This window comes from Terrapene carolina, unplaced genomic scaffold (assembly GCF_002925995.2).
Source record: "Terrapene carolina triunguis isolate 2854851 unplaced genomic scaffold, T_m_triunguis-2.0 Scaffold495, whole genome shotgun sequence".
NCBI lineage: Eukaryota > Metazoa > Chordata > Testudines > Emydidae > Terrapene > Terrapene triunguis.
The window spans coordinates 728,973-752,877 of NW_020664846.1; the positions used below are offsets into that span (position 1 = coordinate 728,973).

General features: G+C 42.4%; 1 protein-coding gene across 1 annotated transcript; it reads left to right on the plus strand.

Annotated features, from left to right (window-relative positions):
* The first annotated feature begins 2,504 nt into the window (after positions 1-2,504).
* MEIOC (meiosis specific with coiled-coil domain) lies at positions 2,505-23,271 on the plus strand. Its single transcript, XM_026658657.1, has 7 exons — positions 2,505-2,561; positions 6,892-7,052; positions 10,981-11,085; positions 13,092-14,967; positions 19,453-19,587; positions 22,231-22,411; positions 23,027-23,271. The coding sequence occupies exons 1-7, from the start codon at positions 2,520-2,522 to the stop codon at positions 23,269-23,271; spliced, it is 2,745 nt and encodes a 914-aa protein (XP_026514442.1). The 5' UTR covers positions 2,505-2,519.
* The last annotated feature ends 634 nt before the right edge of the window (positions 23,272-23,905 follow it).

Sequence of the window (23,905 nt, forward strand, 5' to 3'; positions counted from 1 at the left end):
ATAGGCAGGGGTGAAAGTAACTTAAAGGACTTACCGGTATGCCGGAGTCCTGAGCGGGGCGTGGCCTCAACCGGAAGAGGGGGAGCCTTTCAAAGGGTAGCAGCGGCAGGGCTCCGGCAGCGATTTAAAGGGACAGAGGCTCCGGCCGCTGCGGGGAGCCCCGGGACCTTTAAAGCACTGCCGGAGCTCTGGCAGCAGGGCTCGGGCAGCACTTTAAAGGGCTCAGGGCTCCTCGCAGGGACCGGAGCTCCGGGACCTTTAAATCTCTGCCTGAGCCCAGCTGCCAGAGCTCCGGTGGTGATTTAAAGGGCCCGGGGCTCCCCGCAGCGGCTGGAGCCCCGGGCCCTTTAAATCACCGCCGGAGAAGCTGGTCCAGTCCGGCACGGTTGTTCCAGCTCTTGCCGGTACGCCGTACCGTACCGTACTCGCTTACTTTCACCTCTACTGATAGGGGCGGTGGGTAGGGCAGTGCCCTGGTGTGTGGGGTCACTGACAGGGGTGGTGGGCAGAGAACTGCCTTGGCATGTGGGATCACTGATGGGGCAGCAGGCAGGGCAGTGCCCGGTGTGCGGGATCAGTGGCGGGGGCAGGGTAGTGCCTGGTGTGTGGGGTCAGTGGTGGGGGTGGGGGCAGGTCAGTGCCTGGTGTGTGGGGTCAGTGGCGGGGGCAGGGCAAGCGCCTCTGTGCGGGCCATGACACTTGTGCACAAATTGAAACGTAGAAAAGCCCTAGCCAGGTAACCTCTGCTTCCCCCTCCCGACCCGTTAGCCAATCACCTTGTTGGGTTTCTAAACCCCTCTGTACCCATGACCAATGAGCAGCCACCCTGTGTTTGAGCGGGAAAGGGCTGCAGCGGCTGTAACCGTCCCCGACTAATCTCTGGGTAAACAAATCATTTGACGATTTCCCATTGGCTGGAAGGTAGCCAATCAGAGAGTGGAGGTCACGAGATCAACTGGGCTAGAGTAGGGGGAATGAGTCGGTTCGTGATGCGCGTGTTGGTGGGCGCGGCGTGCGAGGCGATTCCTCATTGGTTAAGTGGCGGCCGTCGCTGGGCTCCAAATGAATCTCCTATTGGCTTTCGGGAGGTCAATGCCCTCGTGGGATAGGGCATCACGAGGCGTTAGCGCCTCGAGGGAGTCAGGCGGTTTGTCATTGGCTAGATGGGAATGGCCAATGCTCTGGTGTAGTCTGCGCTCGCGAGCTGGCCCCTCCCGCGCTGTGGTGTGAGGGCTAACGGCCGCTTAGCGCCATCCTCAGTCCGGCAGAGGGGAGCGGCGGCGGCGGCTCCGGGCATGGGGGGGATCCCGCAGCTCAGCCGCCCCTGCTTTCCCTGAGTGGTATTGTAGTCGGGGCTCCGACCCTTCGCCGCCCATGGAGGTGAGGGAGCGGGGGGCGAGCGGGGGGCTGGAGGAAGGAGTCAGGGAATGGATGAGGTAGGGCGGGGCATGGGGGGGAGCTGAGCCTCGGGAGGGGGGGTCCTAGGTGTAGGCATGTGGGGCTGGAGGGACAGAGCCCCAAGTGGGTCTCCGTGCCCGTGGGATGTCCCCTCATAGCGACCCTCCCACAGACAGGTTGGCCGGTGGTAACCAAGTGCCTTTGGTGGGCTTGGGTAGCTAAGCCCCTCGCCTGCCCCACCCGTTCGCCAGCCCACGGGGCCCAAGCTGACTGTCAGCAAATGCCATCGTCCCTGGCCTGCAAGCCTTCTCTGCCCTGTGCCCAGCCCTGGCAATGAGCTGTGGGAGAGCGGCTGCTGACACAAAGTGACTTATGGCCGGTCTGGGCCTGATTTACCAAAGAGGTCCCCACGCACCACTCTCATTATGACTTACGGTCAGACTGTGGGTGCTCAGGTCTTGAAAATCTAGCCTGATACATAATTGGCAATGGGAGGATCACGCAGACTAAGGGGTCTTCTGGCAGCACAGAGATGGTGTAGTGGTGCCTATGCCACCCCCTTGTTGCTGTTGAAAGGGTAGTGTCTGGCTTCCTTACACCTGGCAATTTCCAGGTGCCACTTCAGCCAAGTCAACCCCAAAAGGCTCCTTGGGGCTTTTGGCAAGTGGCATAATTTAGAGCTTTCAAGGTGTTCAAAATTATAGTGGGTGAACAGCCTGCCATGCAGGTGGCCCATGAATGGGGGAGTGCAGAAGCCAGTTTGTATTGGGGCCCCCTCCCCCAGCCCCTCTATGCAGTCTTCATACTTAGTCAAGGATCTGACCCATTAAATTAAGGGAAGGATTAATTTGGACCATTAGTATATAAAAGGGTTTTATTCTTCTTCTCAGGTGAACGATTTGCTGAAAACCGCCTGGGCAGAATCTGCAGGCAAATTTAGAAGAGTTAAACAGTTTGACATCAGAGTAAAATTAAAATCTTTACTTAGGTTAATGTGTAATTGTGCCTTTCTACCCCATTCTTTTTATACATAGCCTAAAGTTGCATTCAGAGGCACCAATCGCTGTTGGAGTAGCGCAGAAACCAGTGGAGGGCTAACTGATGTATTCAATAGTGTTATCATGACAGGCTCCAGCTCATTCTATGATTGCTACAAATTACAGGTTCAGCTACTTATTTCTAAATAAATGTATATTTTACAGGCATTTGTTTTCACTAAGAAACACACCAAACTATTGTTAAATACAGCTGCATGGACAGCAGAGTATAAACAGTTTAGTTTTGTTTGAGTGTCTGCTTCATACCAACTCTTTATTTGAAAGGATGGTACTCAAGTGAAGAGTTTTTTCTTTATGGTGGCAATAATGGAAGATGACAGCTATTTTCAGCTCATATTCATTCTTCTATTCCCCTTCTTTCCCTGCCAAAAAGAAAGGGGATGTAGTCCACTACCCTTCCCTTAATTGTCAAAAATATATAAAACAAAGAGAATTCCCCCCAAAAAGATATTTCAGTTTGAAAATTGCTTTAGAATAACACAAATGAGCTTCCTGTTAACTGTTTTTCTGTTGTCTGATCTATTAGACCTATAATTTGTGATGATTAAAAGAAACTTGATTTATTACTACTTATTTATATAGCAGTAGTACCCAATGACCCTAGTCAAGAGCAGCTCCCCATTGCATTATACAAACATGGGGCTAGATCCACAGAGGTACTTCAGTACCCCACTGTCTCTTTAAGCACTTATGTCTGACCTCCTCAGTACCGCTAAGCTGCTGCCTGACCCCATATTTACCTAAAGTCCCATGGCACCTGAGAGTATGTCTGAACTGCAATGTAAGCCCAAGCTCTAGCCTAACCATCCTGTGTCTACTCTGCAGTTACACTAGCCTAGAGCTGGAGGGTCCAAGCTCAAGTTAAGCCAGGACCCAGGGTCGGAGCCCTATTGCTTTGCAGGGTAGATGCAGCCCTGCTTGACTCAGGTCCTGGGAGTCAGCTGGAAGTATCCCATATTTCCATGGGACAACTTCCTTAGTCCTCTCTATCCCAACAAGTACAATCCACGCTGTTGAAAATGGAAACCACCCCCTGACCCCCACCTTTGCAAATGGCAGCAGCTCAGGTCAGTGCAACCCATTCTTTTCTGATCACTAAACTGCACGCACACTGTCAGCCTCCTGAGCTTGAAATGGAGAGTGAACTGATCAAGCCTTTTGCAAAGCAAGCTGCTTCCTGATAACATGGGGGGGGGGGTGAGAGGAGAGATAGTAAAGTTTTCCCACAGTGCACCATGGTCCTAGGGATAGAGTTGTCACATTTCAGGGGGAGTGGGCACTAGGGACTCTGGGATATGGTTTCTCTGGCCTGTGTGCTGCAATGTGGTTGCCAGAGCCCTAGGTTCAAGCATGGATTACAAAAGTCTTAACATAGGGTTAAAATACAATTTAGACGCTCAAGGTTAGGGTTCCTTAACATGGGTCAGATGGCTCGAGTCCCACTAGCCCTGGGCTTGCATTGCAGTGTAAGTTACCACCTATAGGCAAGCTCACAGCCTCTTAAATTTTGATGCAGCTGTGTAGCTAACAAGCTGCACGGAGCTCTTGCTGAACCCCCAGCAGCCTTAAGGTGGGATTCTCAAACTAGGTATTTCCCCACCTGTCCTGTCAAGGGGGCCTGATCCCATAGGTGTTCTCAGGGCTTGCATAATACCTGGTACTTGTTACTAAAGGCAATCAGCTTAGGAATCCCCTGGCCTTATGTTTAGAGCACTTACTGAGGTGGTGGGAGACATAGCTGAAAGACCCTGCTCTGCCAGATTTGGAAGAGGGAGTTGAACCCAGGCCTCCCACATCATAAATGAGTGCCCTAGCCCCCAGTCTCATGGGGTTTTTTTGGAATGGGTCTGTCTCAATTTCTGTTGAGCTGTTCCACTTTATAAATAATTGATTGCACCCATGTGAGACTGATTTGGATACTGGTTAGGGCACTCATCTGAGATGTGGATGATCTGGGTACAAGTCCCTGCTCCAAATCAGGCAGAGTAGGGACTTGAACCCAGATCTCCCATGTAACTGCCCTAATTTCCATGCTGTCAGCTATGATAGAGTGGTGCTCTAGTTTTTCATGATAAATGTCTGTGTTTTGTCTACTAGGGTATGGGCTGAGCTGCCTAGGTGCCTAATGCCAGAAGAGGGTTCACAGTTGAGTATCCTGAGTGGAAACAGATGTCTCACTTTAGCCTGTCAGTCAGATGCCTAGAGGTCCCGATCAATGGCAGTTAGGCCCCACCCCTCAGATATCAGGGACTTGAGACCCAGCCTTTCTTTTGCATTTCACTCCTGGGTAGTTTAGGTGGCTTTCTGCTAAGCTTACTGTCTTCTAGGATTTCTTCCTTAGGCTCCTAACTCTCACCATGTGTTGTATGGGGAGCCAAGGTGCCTAGGGGATAGGGATTGCAATGCCTAAGTACATTTGTGGATTTAGCCTATAGTCTCTACCTCTAAGAAAACAAGTGATATACAAGGGTAGAGGAAGAAATATAGTCATATATACAACTGATATATATTTGTATTTTTTAAAAATATGATTAATAGAGAATGATAAATTATCCCTATCCTGCCTCTTAATCTGTCATTAGTTGGCTGCTTCCTCATATATATCATAGCCAAAGTGGGTCTTGAGAAAAAATCAAAAGGAGGAGGGTGCAGTAGACATACAAGTAGCTCAGATTGAGCATTCCATATGTACTGGGCAGTGTGGAAGAAGGCCCAGATATGTTTGTGTGGAAAGCTGACAGATGGGTAAGGTGCAGAGAATGTTATGAGTGAAAAAGATTTTGGAGGAAGAATCAGGATTTCAGCTTGGCCATATTAAGTTTAAGCTGATAGCAAGACATGCAAAAGGAGATGTCAGATATGTTAAGATGCGGGATTGGTTGAAGGGAAACAGGCCAGGAGTGTAAAGGTAGATCTTTGAGTCATCATCTTAAAGATAATAGTTGAAACTTTGAATACTGAGTTCACCTAGATAGTGAGTGTAAAGGGAAAAGAGGCTGGGGTGCCAAAGACTGAGAGTGTCACAAAGAGTGATTTAGGTGTTGGAGGACCTACCAAATGAGATATCAAAGAAACAATTTGAGAAGTAGGAGAACAAGAGAGGACAATCAAAAAAGGAAACGAAGAGCTCAAGGAGGAAGGTGTGATCAAAAGCAGTAAACAAGTCAGGAAGGGTGAGGTTAGAGTATAGCCCTTGATATTTGACCAGAAAAAGATAGAAACATTGATGAGGGCAATTTTGGTGAAGGAGAGAGAATAAAATCCAGACCGAGGGGAAACAGAATGAGGTTCCAACAGTGGTGGAAGAGAGGAACTTGAGGAAGACATTATAAATTGCTCTTTATTTAGCAGTGAAGCAAGATAGTGTGGTTGGAAAAGCAGGTGATTTCAAAGTTGGGGGGATTTATTGTAGCTTAATCTTTTAAAATAGAAGTTCTTTTTCTTTTCCAGATAGTTCTCTGCATTCTTTGGAAATATTTACACCAGCTGTCTTTTGTCTTTCAGTTAGTTCCATGCCCCCCTTAATAATGTTATCTAAAAGAGTCTTAGATTCAAGATTTAAGTCATAGATTCCAAGACTGGAAGGGACCATTGTAGTCTGATTTCCTACAGGCCATAGAATTCCAAAATAATTCCTCGAGTATATTTTTTAGAAAAACATCCAATCTTGATTTTAAAATTCAGTGATGAAGAACCTATCACACCCCTTGGTAAATTGGTTCAGAATCTCAGTACTCACTGTTAAAAAGTTATGCCTTATTTCTAGTCTGAATTTGTCTAGCTTCAACTTCCAACCATTGGATAAGGTGTGAGGTCAGCTAGTATAGTGCCTATAAACATATGTAGTGTAAAGGAATGTGCAGGTATTTTGGGCCCCAAATGTAGCCTGTTTATCCAAATAAATTTTACAAAACCTTTTTGTTTTCATATATTAAGAAAATTCTGTGAAAACATGTTTGTTTTTTTAATGTAAAGATTTGTCTGCAGTGTTTGCAACCAGAACATTGACGCATCCCCCTACTGTAGGAGAACCATAAACTGAAACTTACTAGGAACGAATTCCATTGTCCAGCACTATATGGAATTAGTTATACCTGTAAAATTCTCAGTTTTAATAATTTATTAGCAAAACAGGTAAATAACTTATTGATTGAATCCCAATAATAAGACACTGAGTCTTTGGGCTGGCAAAGAGTGAATTTCACTCTGCTGTGTGAAAATGTGCTGAGCTATGATCAATGTCATTTAATTGTTATAGAATAATTTCCTGTTGTTGTCCTTAGTGTCAGTTTTAAAAACGAATTGCCCTGTTCACTGTTCATAACCTCACCCTTACCCCCCAAGCATGAACCCAGTTACAGCATTGTACAGTGAAATAAATTACAAGTTTATATGTTTTATATTAATCTGTTATTTTATTGCATTTAAAATACAGAATGAAGACAATATAGACCTAAATCAAACATACAGTTCTTCACTTTCTACATCGTCAGAATATTCAACTTCTGTTGACTCTTCTCTCTTATATGCACCATGGTCTACATATGGAGATGATATTAAACAATCTGCTGTTTCTCAGATTAGTGTAAAGAACAGGTATGTTATTTTAATAAGTCATCCTAGAAGAATGAGCATCTACTTCTTAAAGGGAATATTTTTTTGTTTGATTTAGGGTAAAACTTTCAAAGGGACCTTGTCACGCTGTCTGGAGTGGCTCACTACTGTGAGTGCCTATCTCAGGGCAGCCTGTCAGAAAACAAGAGCAGACACCCCAAACTGGTGGTATATTCTATTATATTTCACCAAGTCAGTAACAAATGTGAACTGGATCACTATACTAGTTTTACCATGGAGTCACTGACAGTCCCCTTAGACTCTCCAGCCTTTCTTGTCATCCAGACAAACTGAATTTAGTGGTGATAGTTACATAAACCAAAAATCATACCACATCAGGTTTCTCCCAGTCCCAAAGCACCAGTCACTTACACCCAGATCCATTGATACTCCAGATCTTACACCAAAGATAACCCTGGCAGCCAATTCGATAGTAAACTAACTATTGGTTTATTAGCTAAGAAAAAAGAATGAATTATTGAGAAGTTAAAGCAGATAATATATCAGGGGTCGGCAACCTTTCAGAAGTGGGGTGCCGAGTCTTCATTTATTCACTCTAACTAAGGTTTTGCCTGCCAGTAATACTTTGAATGTTTTTAGAAGGTCTCTTTCTATAAGTCTATAATATATAACTAAACTATTGTTGTATGTAAAGTAAATAAGGTTTTTAAAATGTTTAAGCTTCATTTAAAATTAAATTAAAATGCAGAGCCCCCCGGACCGGTGGCCAGGACCCAGGCAGTGTGAGTGCCACTGAGAATCAGCTCGCGTGCCACCTTTGGCACGCGTGCCATAGGTTGCCTACCCCTGTAATATATAATAACACGTGAGTCAACGTTTGTAAATCCAAAATGATAGCATAGATGTAGTAATCTGCCAGTTTCCCAAAAATCTTTTCAGGGCTACCCAAAATAACTCTGGGGATTTCCATCTTCATGTTCAGTTATTCTGCCCTCTTAGAATCCAAACAGTCCAGAATTGAAGGATCTTCCTTTGAATCAGTACTTATAGCTTCTTCTCCAGACAACAATCTGATAAGTGTTTTTACTCACACAATGGCCGCTTGCTTTGTAATTAGCATTTCCAGTTACAGTGCTTCATTAGCATTTCACAAGATTTCTTTGAGTAATTTAGCAACAAAGAGTCCTGTGGCACCTTATAGACTAACAAATGTATTGGAGCATAAGTTTTCGTGGGTGAATACCCACTTTGTCAGACGCATGTAATGGAAATTTCCAGAGGCAGGTATACCCACTTCGTCAGATGCATGTAATGGGGAAATTTCCATTACATGCATCTGACGAAGTGGGTGTTCACCCACGAAAGCTTATGCTCCAATACATCTGTTAGTCTATAAGGTGCCACAGGACTCTTTGTTGCTTTTTACAGATCCAGACTAACACGGCTACCCCTCTGGTACTTGAGTAATTTAGTTACAGCGTTATACACAAATTCAAATGTTTGTAATAGCAAACAATAGAGTATTTCACTAGTTTTCATGAGTTGAACACCTGAATACATTATCATACTAGCACTCACTTTAATCTAGGGTTATATAATTATAGGGGTATACAAAATGTAAATGTAATTACAGGGTGTATCTAATGTAATGGCAGACAACCGGTTACAGATAAGTGAATACAATAACATTAGCATCTCTTTTGATTAGCAGTCAAGTGAATTAGTTTGAATACATACTAATACACTTAACACTTTGATATTCACCCACAAGTGAATTGGCCTGTATTGCTTTTCAAAGGTCTTAGGTGCCCAAAGATGCTGATAGGCACCTAGTGGGACATTTAAAAGCAGCTAAGCAGGTTAGGTGTCTGACTCCCTTGATTTTAAAGGGAATTAGGCACCTGACCTGCTTAGATGCTTTTGAAAATCCCACCAGGTGCCTATCTGCATCTTTGGGCACCTAAATATCTGTGAAAATGTGGCCCTTAAGAACTTAGGCCCAGAACAAGGTGCATATTGGCCTCTTTGGGCATTAAGTCCACCATTCAGATGCCATCTAATCCTGTAGGCATCTAAATTTTTGCAAAGTGGCATTGTCAAAGCTGTCTAAGCCCTGACACCACCCCTCAGTTAATAAGCAACTCGGAGCCCTAGCTCAAGTCGAAGCCCTGAGGCAGGGTTATCAAACTAGGCAGGGGATTACCTGTCCACCAGTGGAGCCAGATTCTGTAGGCCTGCTCTGAACTAGAGGTCTGCTCAGGCCTAATTTGAGAACCCAGCCCAAGAGTGTCGAGTCATTTTTGGACCTGACCCAGACCCTAGTCAGTTCTGCTGCCTCCTGCCCATGGGTCAGCATTGGCTGTGTGTCCTGCTGCCTTGTTGCACGTGTGTGCTGCTGAGTGAGAGCTGTCTGTGTGCCCTGCCAGCCACTTCCACCTTGCCATACCTGCGTGTAGTGGAGTGAGAGGCACTGGGACTCCTCAGCTCAGCACAATTCACAGCAAATATACACACCTCAGCAAAATGGTGGCAACCAGCATGACTGGTGTACACAGCTGCCTCCACGGGCTTAAGGAAGAGAGCTGACCCAAGTCTGAGAGGGTCCAGTTGTTTTCCTACCCAACTTGTAATCAGGTCCCATCAGGTTGCAGGGCTCTACTTTGAATAGTTCTAAGTTCTGATACCTGTCAGACATTCTAGCACGAGGGCCATTAGGGGGGTGAGCAGCACAGTACATAGGGCAAGTGTAAGAAGTATCAGGTGTGAGCAGGAGGTGGAGGGAGAGAGAGAGAGAGATGTTGTTTCAGCTGCTAGCATAGGCGGTGGGTATAATAGGCCAGGGCAGGACGCCGGTTGCAGGTTGGGCCGGGGGGAGTTTTTGCTTATTATTATGCTCCATGCAGGTTCCAGGGCAACTGAGTCCCTGGACTCTAGGGAGATTGTTGATGAACCCGGGAAGCTGAGTAACACACACACCTCCTCAGCTCCCCTGGAACCTGCATGGCACATATCAAACACTCAGGGTTTTCTTCCGGAAGAGAGAAGAAACGAGCTTTTCCCACGGGGCAGTTTGGGGTCTGGGGAGGCACTGTGCAGCTGGGGGTGGGAGGCAGGAGGCTCAGGGCTCCAGCTGGCCCAGGGCTCCTCTGGCTGAAGTGGGGTGTCTCGGGACTCCAGCTGCAGTGGGGTTGGGGGGGAGGGGGCAGAGCCGGGGGCTAGCCTCCCCGAAGGGGGGCTCTACCCACGACTGCTAGGGCATGGGCTACCTAAGCAGCTGACCTTGCTTAGCTGCCTAAATCCAGAAGTCTGTTCACAGTTGAGGGTCTCAAGCCAGAGGTTGATGCCTCCATCCACTTATCAGCCATGTGCACCAGTTCAGTGCCTAAGCCCCTCTTCTCTCCCTGTCCCTCTCCTTGGCATTTCACTCCTGGCTATCTTAGGTGTCTCCCTGCTTAGCTTGCTGGCTTCTGAGGAGCCTTTCCTTTAGGTATCTAAATTAATACAATACAAAGCATGGGGTGCCTGAATACCTAGATCCGAGCTGAGAGACTGTATTGGCAAAAAGTACTTTTACACACGCAACTGTTTGTAATTGTAAAAAAAAAGACCGACATCGATAGACCTCTTAGTTTGGTTTTTTTAATGTAGGACAGTTTGTTTTTGCACACTGAGCCCAATATTGTAAAGTGTTGAGTAACCTCAATTCCGTTGAAGTCATTGAGTTGAAGGTGTTCAGCAAGTTTCAGGAGCAGGCCCTGTGTCAGTACACCCTATTTTTGCTCTATATAACATAGATTCATTTGATTTACAAACCAATTTTAGAATAAAGGAACATAAAGACTGTAAAATGAGTAGTCTCTGGTGGCCATATTTGAGATTTTCACTGAGCCTTTTAAAGAGAGAATTCAAAGGAGGTAATTATCCAAATGTTTGATTTTTTTTTTTCCAGGATTCAAACTGAAAGAAATGATTATGGCAGTGAAACAGACTTATATGGACTTGTATCTAACATCTTGGAAGAACAAGATAAATCACAGCCATATTTTGCTGAGGGGTTAGTATATTGCTGTACATGGACTACTAATCTTCCCCCTCCCCTTGCAGAAGCATTTCCCTTTCTTTTTCAGTTTTCTTGTTTCAATAGCCATTTCTGCATTTACTGGTCCTGGAGGGAAGCTTGCAACTTCTACAACCCATTTCAAACCCTACTAAAAGATGGGTGAGCTTACTAAAAGCGATACTCATTTTTGACCAGCTATTCAAATACTCCTTTTAGATTTTCACTTTCTTTGTAGCAAGTGCTGTAAATACCAATTCCTCTTCATGGCATTCTGGAAATGTCTTATGCAAATATTATAACCATGTCCCATTGAATCTTGCAGCCTTGTGCTAATTTTCTACACCAGAATTGATTTAAATTCAAGGTTAGAATTTTCTTTTTTTTTTTTCAGTTAAATGAAATGCTCAAAACAAGCAAGTATAATTTTTTATTTTGCTTTTTCAATAAATTATTTTTCATTAATATTTGAAAAGATGGAGAAAAATCCTACCTGCAAACTGTAGAGCATAAAATATTCCTTTTAGTACTACCTATGCAGAATTTGGTAATTACCTAGCTTTCCAATTAATGCTTCATAGATAGAATAAGGTTAGAAGAGACCATTATGATCATCTAGTCTGTCTAAGGCCCCCATTTGAGCGCCTCACAATCTTTAAAGTATTTATCCTTGCCGCACTGCTGTGAACGACATATTATTCCCATGTTACAGATGGGGGAACTGAGGCTCAGTGAGACTAAATGACTTGCCAAAGGGCACACAGGACATCTGTGGTTGAGCAGGAAATTGAACACAGATCTCCAGAGTCCTAGACTAGCATCTGAACCACTGCACCATCCTTTCTCTCTGATCTGCATAACAGAGGCCAAAGAATTTTACCCAGTGATTCCTGCATCTAGCTCAATGATGTTTGGTTAAACCTAAGCATATCTTAGAATGAGATTCAACCTTGATTGAAAGACCTCCAAGTGAAGAATTTACATAAAATACAATTAGGGCTGGTCTATACTTAGCCGCTAGTTCGGCGGCTGGGGATCGAACTTCCGGGTTCGATTTATCGCGTCTGGTCTGGACGCAATAAATCGAACCAGGAAGTGCTGGCCGTTGACTGCGGTACTCCATCTCAACGAGAGGAGTACCGCGGAGTCGACGGGGGAGCCTGCCTGCCCCGTGTGGACCGCGTCTGAACCACGGTAAGTTCGAAGTAAGGTATGTCGACTTCAGCTACGTTATTCACGTAGCTGAAGTTGCGTACCTTACTTCGACTTGGGGGGTTAGTGTAGACCAGGCCTTAGAAATGGAGCTCTCTTTTCAGTGTCAATTTTGTGGTCTTTCTACATGGTTTAATGATTTTTAGGTGTAATTCTAATCTTTACAGTCTGCTTATTACTTTACTGATAAGTCTTCATTTTTTTCTCTGTGTTACTCCACATAAGCAGCCAAAGTTAGTGGGCTGGCACATTCACATTCCTTCATTTATGCTCAGTGGTTTGATTTGCCTACAGGAGACAGTGAGATAATGTAAAGCACAAGCACTCCTGAAGATGTAATCAAGATAGTACAGAGAAGCCTTATGTTCTGAGTACCAAAAGATGGATTTGGGGGTATGGTGGTGGTTTGGGAGTTATTTTGCAAGTTAAAATAAATACAATGGTCATGGAGTATCAGGATCTGTGAGTGCTATATTTCCATTTGAGCAGTGTCAGATGGCAAATCTTTCTCCAGTGTGATATATGTATATATTGCTGCATAGACACAACCTAGCCCTTTGATGGAATTGTGCACCAGTTGGAAGCAGCCCTTCAGTTTAAAGGGAATGTTGAGTAGATGATAAAAGAAAGATGATGGTCATGATAGTATATTGGGATATGGAATGTATAAAATACAGGGGAAATGGTGGGGGTTCTAAGGGAAGAAGAGAGATGATCTCTCTCTTTCCTCTGCTCCCTGGGAGGAATACCAAGGACAGAACTGTAAATACATGCTTGTTTACCTCTTCTAGGACCTGCTCCTCAAATTTAAAGTCAGTATGGCCTGTGAACACAACCAGATTTGCAGACCACCATGACCTGTTGTCGGAATCAAAAAGGCCTGTAGTTGCAGCTGTCTCTCAACAGGTTTTTTATACTGGTGAATCCATATCTGCTGCTGAAAAACCATGCTTGCACAGTGGCAATCTAGCATCACAACAGAAAATAGATGAACTTTATCATGGGTTTACTAGTATGGACCTTGAAGAGCAATGGTTGTACCCTTCTAGGAATGATCATGCCAGCTGTTACAACATGCAGACCAATGAGAATGCTAAAACACCTCCATTACAAAGCTATTCATATATCAAAAACTCTTTTATACCACAAACTGGTTTTTCAGAAGTAATAAAAGAATCAGGAGCAGATACTTATTCATATGGAAGAGATAAAGTGTGTGCCAAAGGGCCTGAAGTGCAGTTACACCAAAAGCGGGCAGAAATGTTTCTTCCACAACTTAACAGATACAGTGAAAATGCAGATTATTGTAGATACCCAGAATATTCTCATCCCAGTAAAGCAAAGCATAATAAAAGTACAAACTTCAGTGTCCAAAATAGTAAAACTTTAACAAATGGAATACCTGAAGCACCAGCTGTGGATACAGAAACCTACACTAAATTATTTCAAGTTAAACCAGCAATTCAGAAAAAAATTGAAGATACAATTCCAGATCAGCAGAACTTTACATTTTCTAAAACTACAGGACTCTTGTCAGAAAAGCAGTTTGCAAATGAACCTTCATTTACCACTGACTTTGGGTTAAAATCTGAGTATGGACTAAAATCTCATGCAGCTTGTCCAGGAAATAGTGATTTTGCAAATGCCACGGAAAAACAACTCTTTTCCAAATCTGATCCCCAGAATTCTGAATATTTTAAATCACTGACCTTATTATCAAACTCAGCAACCACTTCAGCAGGCACTAGTGTAAGGCCAACTTGGATGAATATTCAAACTAAAAACAATACTTCTGTCCTGTACCAGAATCCAAGCACCTTGATGAAGTTGAGTAACCATCTGTCTGCTACTCCAAAAGGTTCCAATAATTCTAATGATTTTTCTCAATTGTCATCTTCAAATTTAACTTTAAATGGTAACTTGTTTCAGAAATTCTGCCAAGAAAATCCTTCAGCATTTTCTAGTTTTGATTTCAGTTATAATACTGCAGAACGAATTCAGCCTGCTAATCGTATGGAAGGACTAACCAAGACTGGAGAAGAGAGTCTCTTTGAATCTGTTACTGATAAAAAAATTAAGCAGTCAAATGGTTTTTGTGATAACTATTCAGCTCAACAATATGGGATCACTGAAAATTTGAACAAACACAACTTCCAAGCTAAGCCACAAAGTGGACATTATGATCCTGAGGAAGGACAAAAACATCTAGATGGATTGCCACAGAACACATACCAGGATCTGTTGGAGTCTCATGGTCACTTTAATAGCCACAGACAGGGAAGTGGAGACAGCAGTATTGTCAATAGCCGTGTAAATCGCACACAGGCTTCCTGCTTTTCAAACAATTATATGATGGGAGATTTAAGACGCAATCATAACTTTCAGCAACTTGGTTCTAATGGGTTTCCCTTGCGATCCACTCATCCATTTGGCCATTCAGTTGTTCCCCAGATGGATTCCTATGATTTGTTTTCTTATGATGATTTAAGTAATTTATATCCTTATTTTAATGATATGATGTATGGTGATGGTTCTTTCTCTGGGTTTGTACCAACATTTGGCTTTCAAAGACCAATTAAAACTCGTAGTGGGCCTGCCAGTGAACTTCATATTAGACTGGAAGAATGTTATGAACAATGGAGAGCATTGGAAAAGGAAAGAAAAAAGGTAATAACCAGAGTTATTTATACAGAGTTCCATTATACTATGACATGACAATCTCTATGTTCTGTAGATAGCAAATTTAAATCTAGACACTTCTTACTGTGTTAAGGTTTGAAAGTGATGAAGTCCTAAAATGGGGGTTTAGGGAGGAAATTAGCTTTTTCTGCAAAGTGGACTGAAAACAGGAAATACGAAGTTAAATCTTGATATCTGTGATTATGTGCGTTGTCTGCAGCTTCACAGTTAAACTTTAATTGAGTTTTGCACTTAAAGCAGCGGTTCAACTTCTCTTACATTATATTTTTCATATATATCTTCACCAAAACTGCAGCTTTTACTGTTTGAGTGTACAGTGAATTTCCAGAGAATTTACAAGTATTTCCATTAATTCGGTTAGGAGTTAATTTTAAAATTGATCCTTTAAGAAATTTAACAACTGGTGTCAAACTTTTTTTTTTAACCCCTAACGATCTTTATAATGGAATAGCAGACTCTTCAAACTTCTCTTACAGTTAAACTCACTGGACTCTTGGGCACAGGCTGTATTTGAGGACTTATTTAGAATTACAAGTAATTTTTTGTCATTTTTCATAAATGAAATTTTGCCCTTTAGCAAAGGCTGAAGAATAACGTTCTTCTACAGAGAAGTCCATAAAGATCTGCCTTCTTTCGAAGGGTATGCCTACAGAGCATTTAGCTGTGCAGACAGCGCTTTGAAGTTATGGCTCAGGCTGGAGCTCAGGCTCTGAAGCCCAGCCTCAGCAGGGGGCTGGGCTTCAGAGCCAGAGCTCCAGCCTGAGCCATAATTTAAAAGTGCTGTCTACACAGCTATATTTAGAGTGCTAATGCAAGCCCCTGTATCCTGAACCTGTCGACCTGGGCTGGGAGACTCACTCTTGCATGCTCCAAAATGCTGTGTAGACATACCCATAATGGCTGCCATTTCCAGTTGTTCTTAGTGGGATTGAAGCCACAGGCTGTCCCTAGAAAATATGAAACTTTCTCAGTTAAACTTGTTCCTCTTCACCGTCTGACACCATAGGGAGCCTTCCATTAGGGAAGTTTAGCTAATGGGAAACAATGGGCCTCTGGCCCTGTTGAAAGAGCAGTTCTTCCTGAGTTTTTGTAAGGAAACTCCAGTCTCTACTGAAAGAAAAACTGTTATGAAAAATATTGATTAAAATTACCATTAATCCCAAATATTTATTTTCAAAATCTCATTGTTGCACCAGATTTGCTAAAGGGCAGGAGGGAGGAGGAACTTGTGTGTGTGTGTATGTATGTATGTATGTATGTATGTATGTGAGAGGGAGAGAAACAGACAGAGGGAGCAGTGTGTCTGTGCAGAGGGGGAATGCTGAAAGTGCAGGAGGAAGAGGGAAACTAAGTTTGTGTGTCTGCAGAGCAGTATAGTGAGGCTCAAGAGATAGGGAGAATTTGGTGAAACAAAGCAATTGTAAACCTAGCTTATCTGGCCAGTATGCTCTGGCTGCATTGTGCTGCTCCAGAGCGGCATAAAATGGCCACAGTGTATTGGTGAATCTGGTCATAAAAGTTAAAAATAATAACAACAACTTGGTTTGAAAAATTTCATATTTTCAAATAATTAAAATATCACATGGTAATGTTCTCCCTGAGTGTTTTGTTTAATATTCATATATGAAATTTTGAAGTAAAAAATAAGGAAATTCCAGACAAAAATTGTTAAAATGGAATTAAGATTGAGAATACATACAATTAATTCTAGATAAAGTACATTGCAGGGATGTTGTTATCCAGAAACCAACCATTGTTAACCCAGGAAATTTGAGGCAAGGTTTAAACTTTAAAAAATCCAAACTGGAAATGCAGTTACTCTGTCCTATCGTGACACCATTAATTTAATCTGGGACCACAAACATTAAAATCCCTTAATCTTACAGGTATTTCATGGTGCCCCTACAAAGAAGAGTTAAGAAAGTGCTCTAATTCTGCACTTTTGTACCTTAAGTTTAGGTTTCTTATAAGTTTAACCATACTTCTTGAATTTCTTTGTTAAAAACACTTGATTTGGAGATAATTGCAACATCCCTGTAATGTATTTTATCTGAAATTACTGATATGTACTCTAACCTTAGCTCTATCTTGAAGTAGTTATTTTGTCTGGAAATTAATGTAATCAATATTAAAATATACATGAATCAGCCATATCCATTCTGTCAAAAGAAAGTGCAGTTATGAAAATGGGTTCTTGATACTGTGATGCATACTGTTGGCAAAACTGGTGTCCAGTGCTCATAGTTTGAGGATACAAATTTTACAGTGAGAGCTAGATCCACAAAGGGATTTTAACATCTAAGTCCAAAGTTTAGATCCTCAAAACCCAGCTCAGTTGCTGCCTCACCATGTAGGTGCCTACGTTTCTGCCAGTAAAGTTCCCCTGGCACTTAAATGTTGAGACAGAGAATGACTCACTCTCTCTACAGCCCAGTGTTCAGGGCGGTCACCTGGGAGATCCAGATTCCAGTCCCAGCTCCTATGAATATTTAAGTATTTTATACAACGTGGAACAGTTTTAAAAGGAGAAATTGAGAGGGCCTACCTCAGAATAGCCTATAGTCTGGTGGTCAGGGCACTCTCACCTAGGAGGTGGGAGACCTGGGTTCAAGTTCAAATTTTGGAATTAGGCAGAGTGGGGACTTGAAGCTGGGTTTCCAACATTCTGGAGGAGTGCCCTAACTATTAGATTATAAAATGGGGTATGACAACAATCACCTTCTCCTCCTCACTCTTTTTGGGAGAAAGGGCTGACCTAGCTTAGACATCTAACTCAGGAGAGCATTAGGTACCACACTAGAGTTAGGTACCTTACTCCCTTTGAGGGGGAGGCCAAGACCCCCACCCCTTTCCTTGGCATTTCCTGCTGGCTAGTTTAGGCAGCTCTCCGATCAGCTTGCTGGCTTCTGTGAATCCCAAAATTAAACTAAACTGGGAGGAGTGGTAGATATGCTGGAGAGTAGGGATAGGATACAGGGGGACCTAGACAAATTAGGGGATTGGGCCAAAAGAAATCTGATGAGGTTCAACAAGGACAAGTGCAGACTAGGGACAGTGCAGACTAGGCAGCAGTTCTGCAGAAAAGGACCTAGAGGTTACCGTGGATGAGAAGCTGGATATGAGTCAACAGCGTGCCCTTATTGCCAAGAAGGCTAACGGCATTTTGGGCTGTATAAGTAGGAGCATTGCCAGAAGATCGAGGGACGTGATCATTCCCCTCTATTCGGCATTGGTGAGGCCTCATCTGGAGTACTGTGTCCAGGTTTGAGCCCCACACTACAAGAAGGATGTGGAAAAATTGGAAAGAGTCCAGCAGAGGGCAACAAAAATGATTAGAGGGTTGGAGCACATGATTTATGAGGAGAGGCTGAGGGAACCAGATTATTAAATCTGCAGAAGAGAAGAATGAGGGGAGATTTGATAGCTGCTTTCAACTACCTGAAAGGGGATTCCGAAGAGGATGGATCTAGACTGCTCTCAGTGGTAGTAGATGACAGAACGGGGGGGAGGAATAGCTCAGTGGTTTGAGCATTGGCCTGCTAAACCCAGGGTTGTGAGTTCAATCCTTGAGGGGGCCATTTAGGGATGTGGATCAAAAATCTGTCTGGGGATTGGTCCTGCTTTGAGCAGGGGTTTGGACTAGATGACCTCCTGAGGTCCCTTCCAACCCTGATATTCTATGAATAGAACAGGGAGTAATGGTCTCAAGTTGCAGTGGGGGAGGTTTAGGTTGGATATTAGGAAAAACTTTTTCACTAGGAGGGTGGTGAAGCACTGGAATGGGTTACCTAGGGACGTGGTGGAATCTCCTTCCTTAGAGGTTTTTAAGGTCAGGCTTGATGAAGCCCTGGCTGGGATGATTTAGTTGGGGATTGGTCTTGCTTTGAGCAAGGGGTTGGACTAGATGACCTCCTGAGGTCCTTTCCAACCCTGATATTCTATGATTCAATCTTAGGGATTTAATTCCCTATGCATTGTTCAGGGAGTCCAGGTGTCTATCTCAGTGCTGTGGATTGCACTAGGCAACAAGGCACCTAAATGTTAGAGATTGCAATCCTGAGTCCTCTTTGTGGAACTAGCCCTAAATACTTAGTTTAGATACAGTCATTCTAAAAGCTCCTTTGAAATGGATGGGCAGCTTATTCCTTTTAAATGACAGAGGATTGCCAAATCCACTTTGGGAGCTAGTGATCTGGTGTTAAGTGTCTGCTCAATGAGCAGACTGAATGCTAGCCCAAACTAGGAGTTTTCAAGCCACATGATTTCTACAACTATATGCATTTCAGCACCTACTTTTTTTTTTTTTTTTTTTTAAGAATTTTTAGGAGAAAAGCTTCCTGGGGGAAAGATACCACTCTTACAACCTGATAGTTTATTATTGTTCCCTATAAGAATAATTAGACAACACACTTCATTAATATCACAAGAAAACTAAGTCATATTTTTTCTCAGACTGAATCTGCTCTTGCCAAGAACTACCCAGGGAAAAAGGTTTCCAGTACTAACAACACTCCAATTCCAAGGTTGACATCAAACCCATCAAGAGTTGATCGCTTAATTGTGGATCAGCTACGTGAACAAGCCAGAGTGAGTTGACTAGTAATACATAATTTTATGCCATTTAGATTACTTATATACTTGTCATAAGTGGAAGTCCTCATGAAACATGTATTCTTTACAATTAAGTAAAGTTAGAAAGGATATCTTGAAATGAACTCAAACTACAGAACTTATAAACATATAAACTTAAGAAGCGGCAACACTTCTGTTCTCCTATCCCTTTGAATTATTACTGTAGAATGGTTCCCACCGTCCCTAGCAGCTGATTTTATTTACCCTTTGTGTGAAGGTGTTCTCCCCCAGTTCCTTAAATTAAGTCTACCTTCCTCACATTTATGTTATGTCCTAGTTTTTGACTCTCCCATCCCCCGCCTACCACTGTAAGTTCTGTCACCTATATGAATCCCTTTCATAATTTTAGGTCTCTTTAGATTCATCATTACAAAGAAGCCCAAATCCTTTAATATCTAGCATAACTTAGATTCTTCAGGTTTGGTATCATTGTCTTGTACTACATCCTTTCCCAAAGACCGCCAGTGTAGCACACAGCATTCCAATTTAAGTCTGAATCCTACTGGAATGGTATCACCCTTTTTTCATACTTTATTCTGCTAATGAAACTTAGTACTGTGTTTACTATTTTTACTTCTGTTGTGTAATGGGATTATTAGAAAATATTAATGGACTAGATAACTGCCATAGCCAAATGTTCTCCTTTTCTTCTTTTCAAGAAGTAAAACTGATTTTGAAGTATACTATCACCATTTTACAGTTTCATACCCCAGAATTGTTTAGAGTAGTACAACTCAATTCACTTGACATAACACTGTAGTTTCCAGTGGGGTGGAACATGATGCATCTATTTATAGACAGATTTACAGCCCAACTGCCCAACAATTTGGGATATGAAGGGAATTAAATAGAGGAGAAGTATAGGTGGACCGCATGTAAATGCCTAGCTTGGGACTTTGCTAGGACACCAGGATCAATAAGTAGAAGTCAGCCATCCTACAGTCTGGTTGGGTTGCTCATGTTTCGTTTAGTAGGTTCACTTCTTGTTTTGAACTGCAAAAAGTCATTAGAAAATAAGCTCAAATACTTAAAATAACAAACTGCGTGATGCTTACAGGTTTCATATATGTGTGAACGACGATTAAAAATACAATGCTTGTGATGGAATAAGGGATAAGAACATTTGTAGAGGGTTGGGGGGCTGAAAAATCATTGAATAAGAATAATAGATGCTGAATGGATAGGCAGATGTTCAGCGGCTGGTGAGTGGACAGGGATTGAACCAGGGGCATTGGAAGCTTCCTAACAATGGGGGGCCACCGGTGCCCGAACTGTGGCCTCACCGCCCTTGCGCCGCCTCGAGGCCCTGCCCTTGCGCCGCCTCGAGGCCCTGCAACTTCTCCCCGAGCTCTCGCACTGCCTCTTTCCCTGAGATCCCACATCGCTCGTCCTTATGGCAAGTAAAAAGTGGGGGGACCATGGCCCCCTGGCCTTTGTTGTTCTGGCGCCTCTGGATTGAACATAGCTGAGAATTGAGAGCAAGCAGTGTATAATAGATAGTGACTGGTTGGAAGGACTGCAGGCAATGGTTTCTGTCTTTTTTTTTTTTTTTTTAAATTAACAAGATGTATGCTTCCCCCACTCCCTTACCATTATGTGTTCTTGTTTTTTTAGATTGAGCTTTTTTTGGGTAGGGACCAGGACTCCTGTGTTTGGAAAACACTTAACATGTAATAGGTGGTACCAAAATTGAAATAATAAAGGAAGGGTACTGGCGCGTTTTTTTGTTTTTTTTTTTAAGGAGAATGCTATTTACACTCAGACTTGCTCATCTGTGATGGAAAACACAGAGTAACTGACAGTTTTGTAAAACTCTATAAATCAAAGTGTGATAAGGAGCTTCTTCCACAGCAGAGGGATTTTTCCAGCTTTGTTCCACATTTCAAAGATGGACTTGGGAGAGATGTTTGAGATTTCCAAAAACTGTACAGGGGTTTTAGCACACTTACCTCTTCAATTACTAATGGAAGAAATATTGCTAAGTAGTCCACACTGTCCTAAAAATCTCAACCGTTGCTTTTAGCAAAGCATTTTAATTGTTTTTAAACAAATTTCAGCCCTGACGCTTTACTAACGTGGTTCTTAGTCCTAAAGTATGTCTTCTCAGCTATAGCAGTAAGTTCTCGGAAGCTTAACAAGTGTGCTTAACAGGAGGAGCTGGCATTCAGCTTGTGTCTACTCCAAAGTGTGGAATGAAGGCAAAGGCTAAGATTTTCAAAAGTGACTGGTAATTTTGGGTGCCTGATTGAGACTCTGTATAAGGGGCTGACTTTCGGAAAGTGGTGAGCACCCACTTTCTGAAAATCAGTCCCTTTTTAAAGGTATCCCAATTTGTGTACCCAAACATTGAGGCACCCAAAATCACTAGTTAATTTTGGAAATCTTGGCTGAAAAGCCCATCAGTACTGGGGTTTTTTTTTTGTTTTGTTTTACTATCCCCAAGCCAAGCACTGTTTGGCTTCTTGTTTGGAGAAGATAAAATTACAGGTAAGGATTTTACCTATTTTCAAAAGCATAACATTTTCTACTTCAGTTTAATTTTCACTTAAGTCTAGATGAAGACAACATGATCAATAACAGATATAAAATGTTCATTAGGTCGTGACTTTACTTGGAAAAATGGAACGTCTTCGCAGTTCTCCCCTTCATGCTAATATCTCCACTGCTCTTGATAAACACCTGGAGGTAATTCATATAGTGCAGTCACGTAGAAAGGATGAAATTATAAATGCTTCAAATCGGCAAAGGCAAGGAGCTCCGAGATGCCAAGATGACAGAGGTATAAATGTCCTTCTACAGTCTCCTATTGTAGCAGAATAAGTCTAAATCTATCATAATTCCATAATAATAGGAAATAGTGGTTTTTTTTATTTTTTCATTTTTATTGTGAGACTTTGAGCTTTTGACTCAGGAAAAATGGCAGAATTTTTCTATGGTTTAAACTGATCCCTTTTAGCTAGGAATGTAGAGTAAAATTTTTGAACAGTAGGTAAATGTAATTAACCAATTTATAAGAGGTTAGCAGGAGGTAGATATAAGTAGCGAGTTCATGCAGCTAAGCAAGAGGTTTCTATATTGAACTCATCACTCTAGTATCAGAGGCCCAGTTTCAAAGGTATTCAAAGGTATTTAGGCATCAGGAGTTAGGTGCCAAAGTACCTTGGAGGATCTGGGTCTAAGTGCCTAAAATCATTTGTGCCACTCCCACTTGCTGATTTAAGGTGCTATATTGATAGACTCAAAAGGGAGTTCCAACCCATCCTCATAGGGCAGCAATACAGGGTTCTGAGTGTTCTTCAGGAGTTTATCTAATCTCAATGACAAACATTTCTCAAATGGTGTCTTAATATTAACAATATTTAGTGGACGTGTAATACCCTTTTCTTCTCCACAGATGTTTTTGCCCTCGCTTTGGCAATTAAAGAGATGAGTGTAGCAACACGCAAAGCACGTACTACCCTTTGGTGTGCACTTCAGATGACCTTACCAAAAACTACCACTATAGCTGGACAAGTAGATGTGGAGAAAGCTTTTCAGGAGATGGTACAGTCTGAAGATAAAGCATGTGAAAATATGAACAGCAGCAACCTCTTGAATCAGAGAGGTGAAACAAACAAACAAACACTAATGAAATGTTAACCCATACAAGAGTAAAATTTGCAGTGTGGGTTTGGCAAGACACAGTGTACTGTGAGTATTTTAAATGAACTCTTAAAGCTTGACAGATTAATTGATTTTCTTCCAAATTTAAAGTTAATACCTGAATGAAGCAAGTTCAGCTTCTCCAAAAAAAAAAAAAAAAAAAGTCCAATTTCTAGCTAATTGGAGACTAACCAGACTACCCCAGTGAACTAACAGGTTATATTAGCAGCTTCAGCAATACATTAACTTGTCAGATTTGTTAGTTTAAGTAATGTGATATTTTAACTGCCACTCTGCAGTGCAGGTAAGCACAGTGTGACATTCTTCTAAGTGATAAGTTTCTTTTAGGTTTGCCTTAGTAAACATGTTTTCAAATAATGAATCTCAGTGACTGTAACCCACCATAGGCTGCAGTCTAGTAACAGACAAGTTTTGATTGTGATGTAAAAATGTTTTCCTTGTCAAACTAATACCTGGAAACAGGAGGAAAGCAATGCTAAACATACCCAGTATTAATGTAAAAATTAAATATTTAAAATATTGACATATTTATGAATTTGAAATTTTAGAATCTACATTTATGAAAGGAAATGCACCAGATTCTCCTAAATTAGTGATATTATAAAACTGC

Bases quoted from the DNA above. Each gene is read 5' to 3' on its own strand.
- MEIOC (XM_026658657.1), top strand. From the start codon at position 2,520: ATGACAGGCTCCAGCTCATTCTATGATTGCTACAAATTACAG. The intron at 2,562-6,891 runs GTTCAGCTACTT...TTTAAAATACAG, and splicing joins ATGATTGCTACAAATTACAG to AATGAAGACAATATAGACCT. The intron at 14,968-19,452 runs GTAATAACCAGA...ATTTTTTCTCAG, and splicing joins TGGAAAAGGAAAGAAAAAAG to ACTGAATCTGCTCTTGCCAA.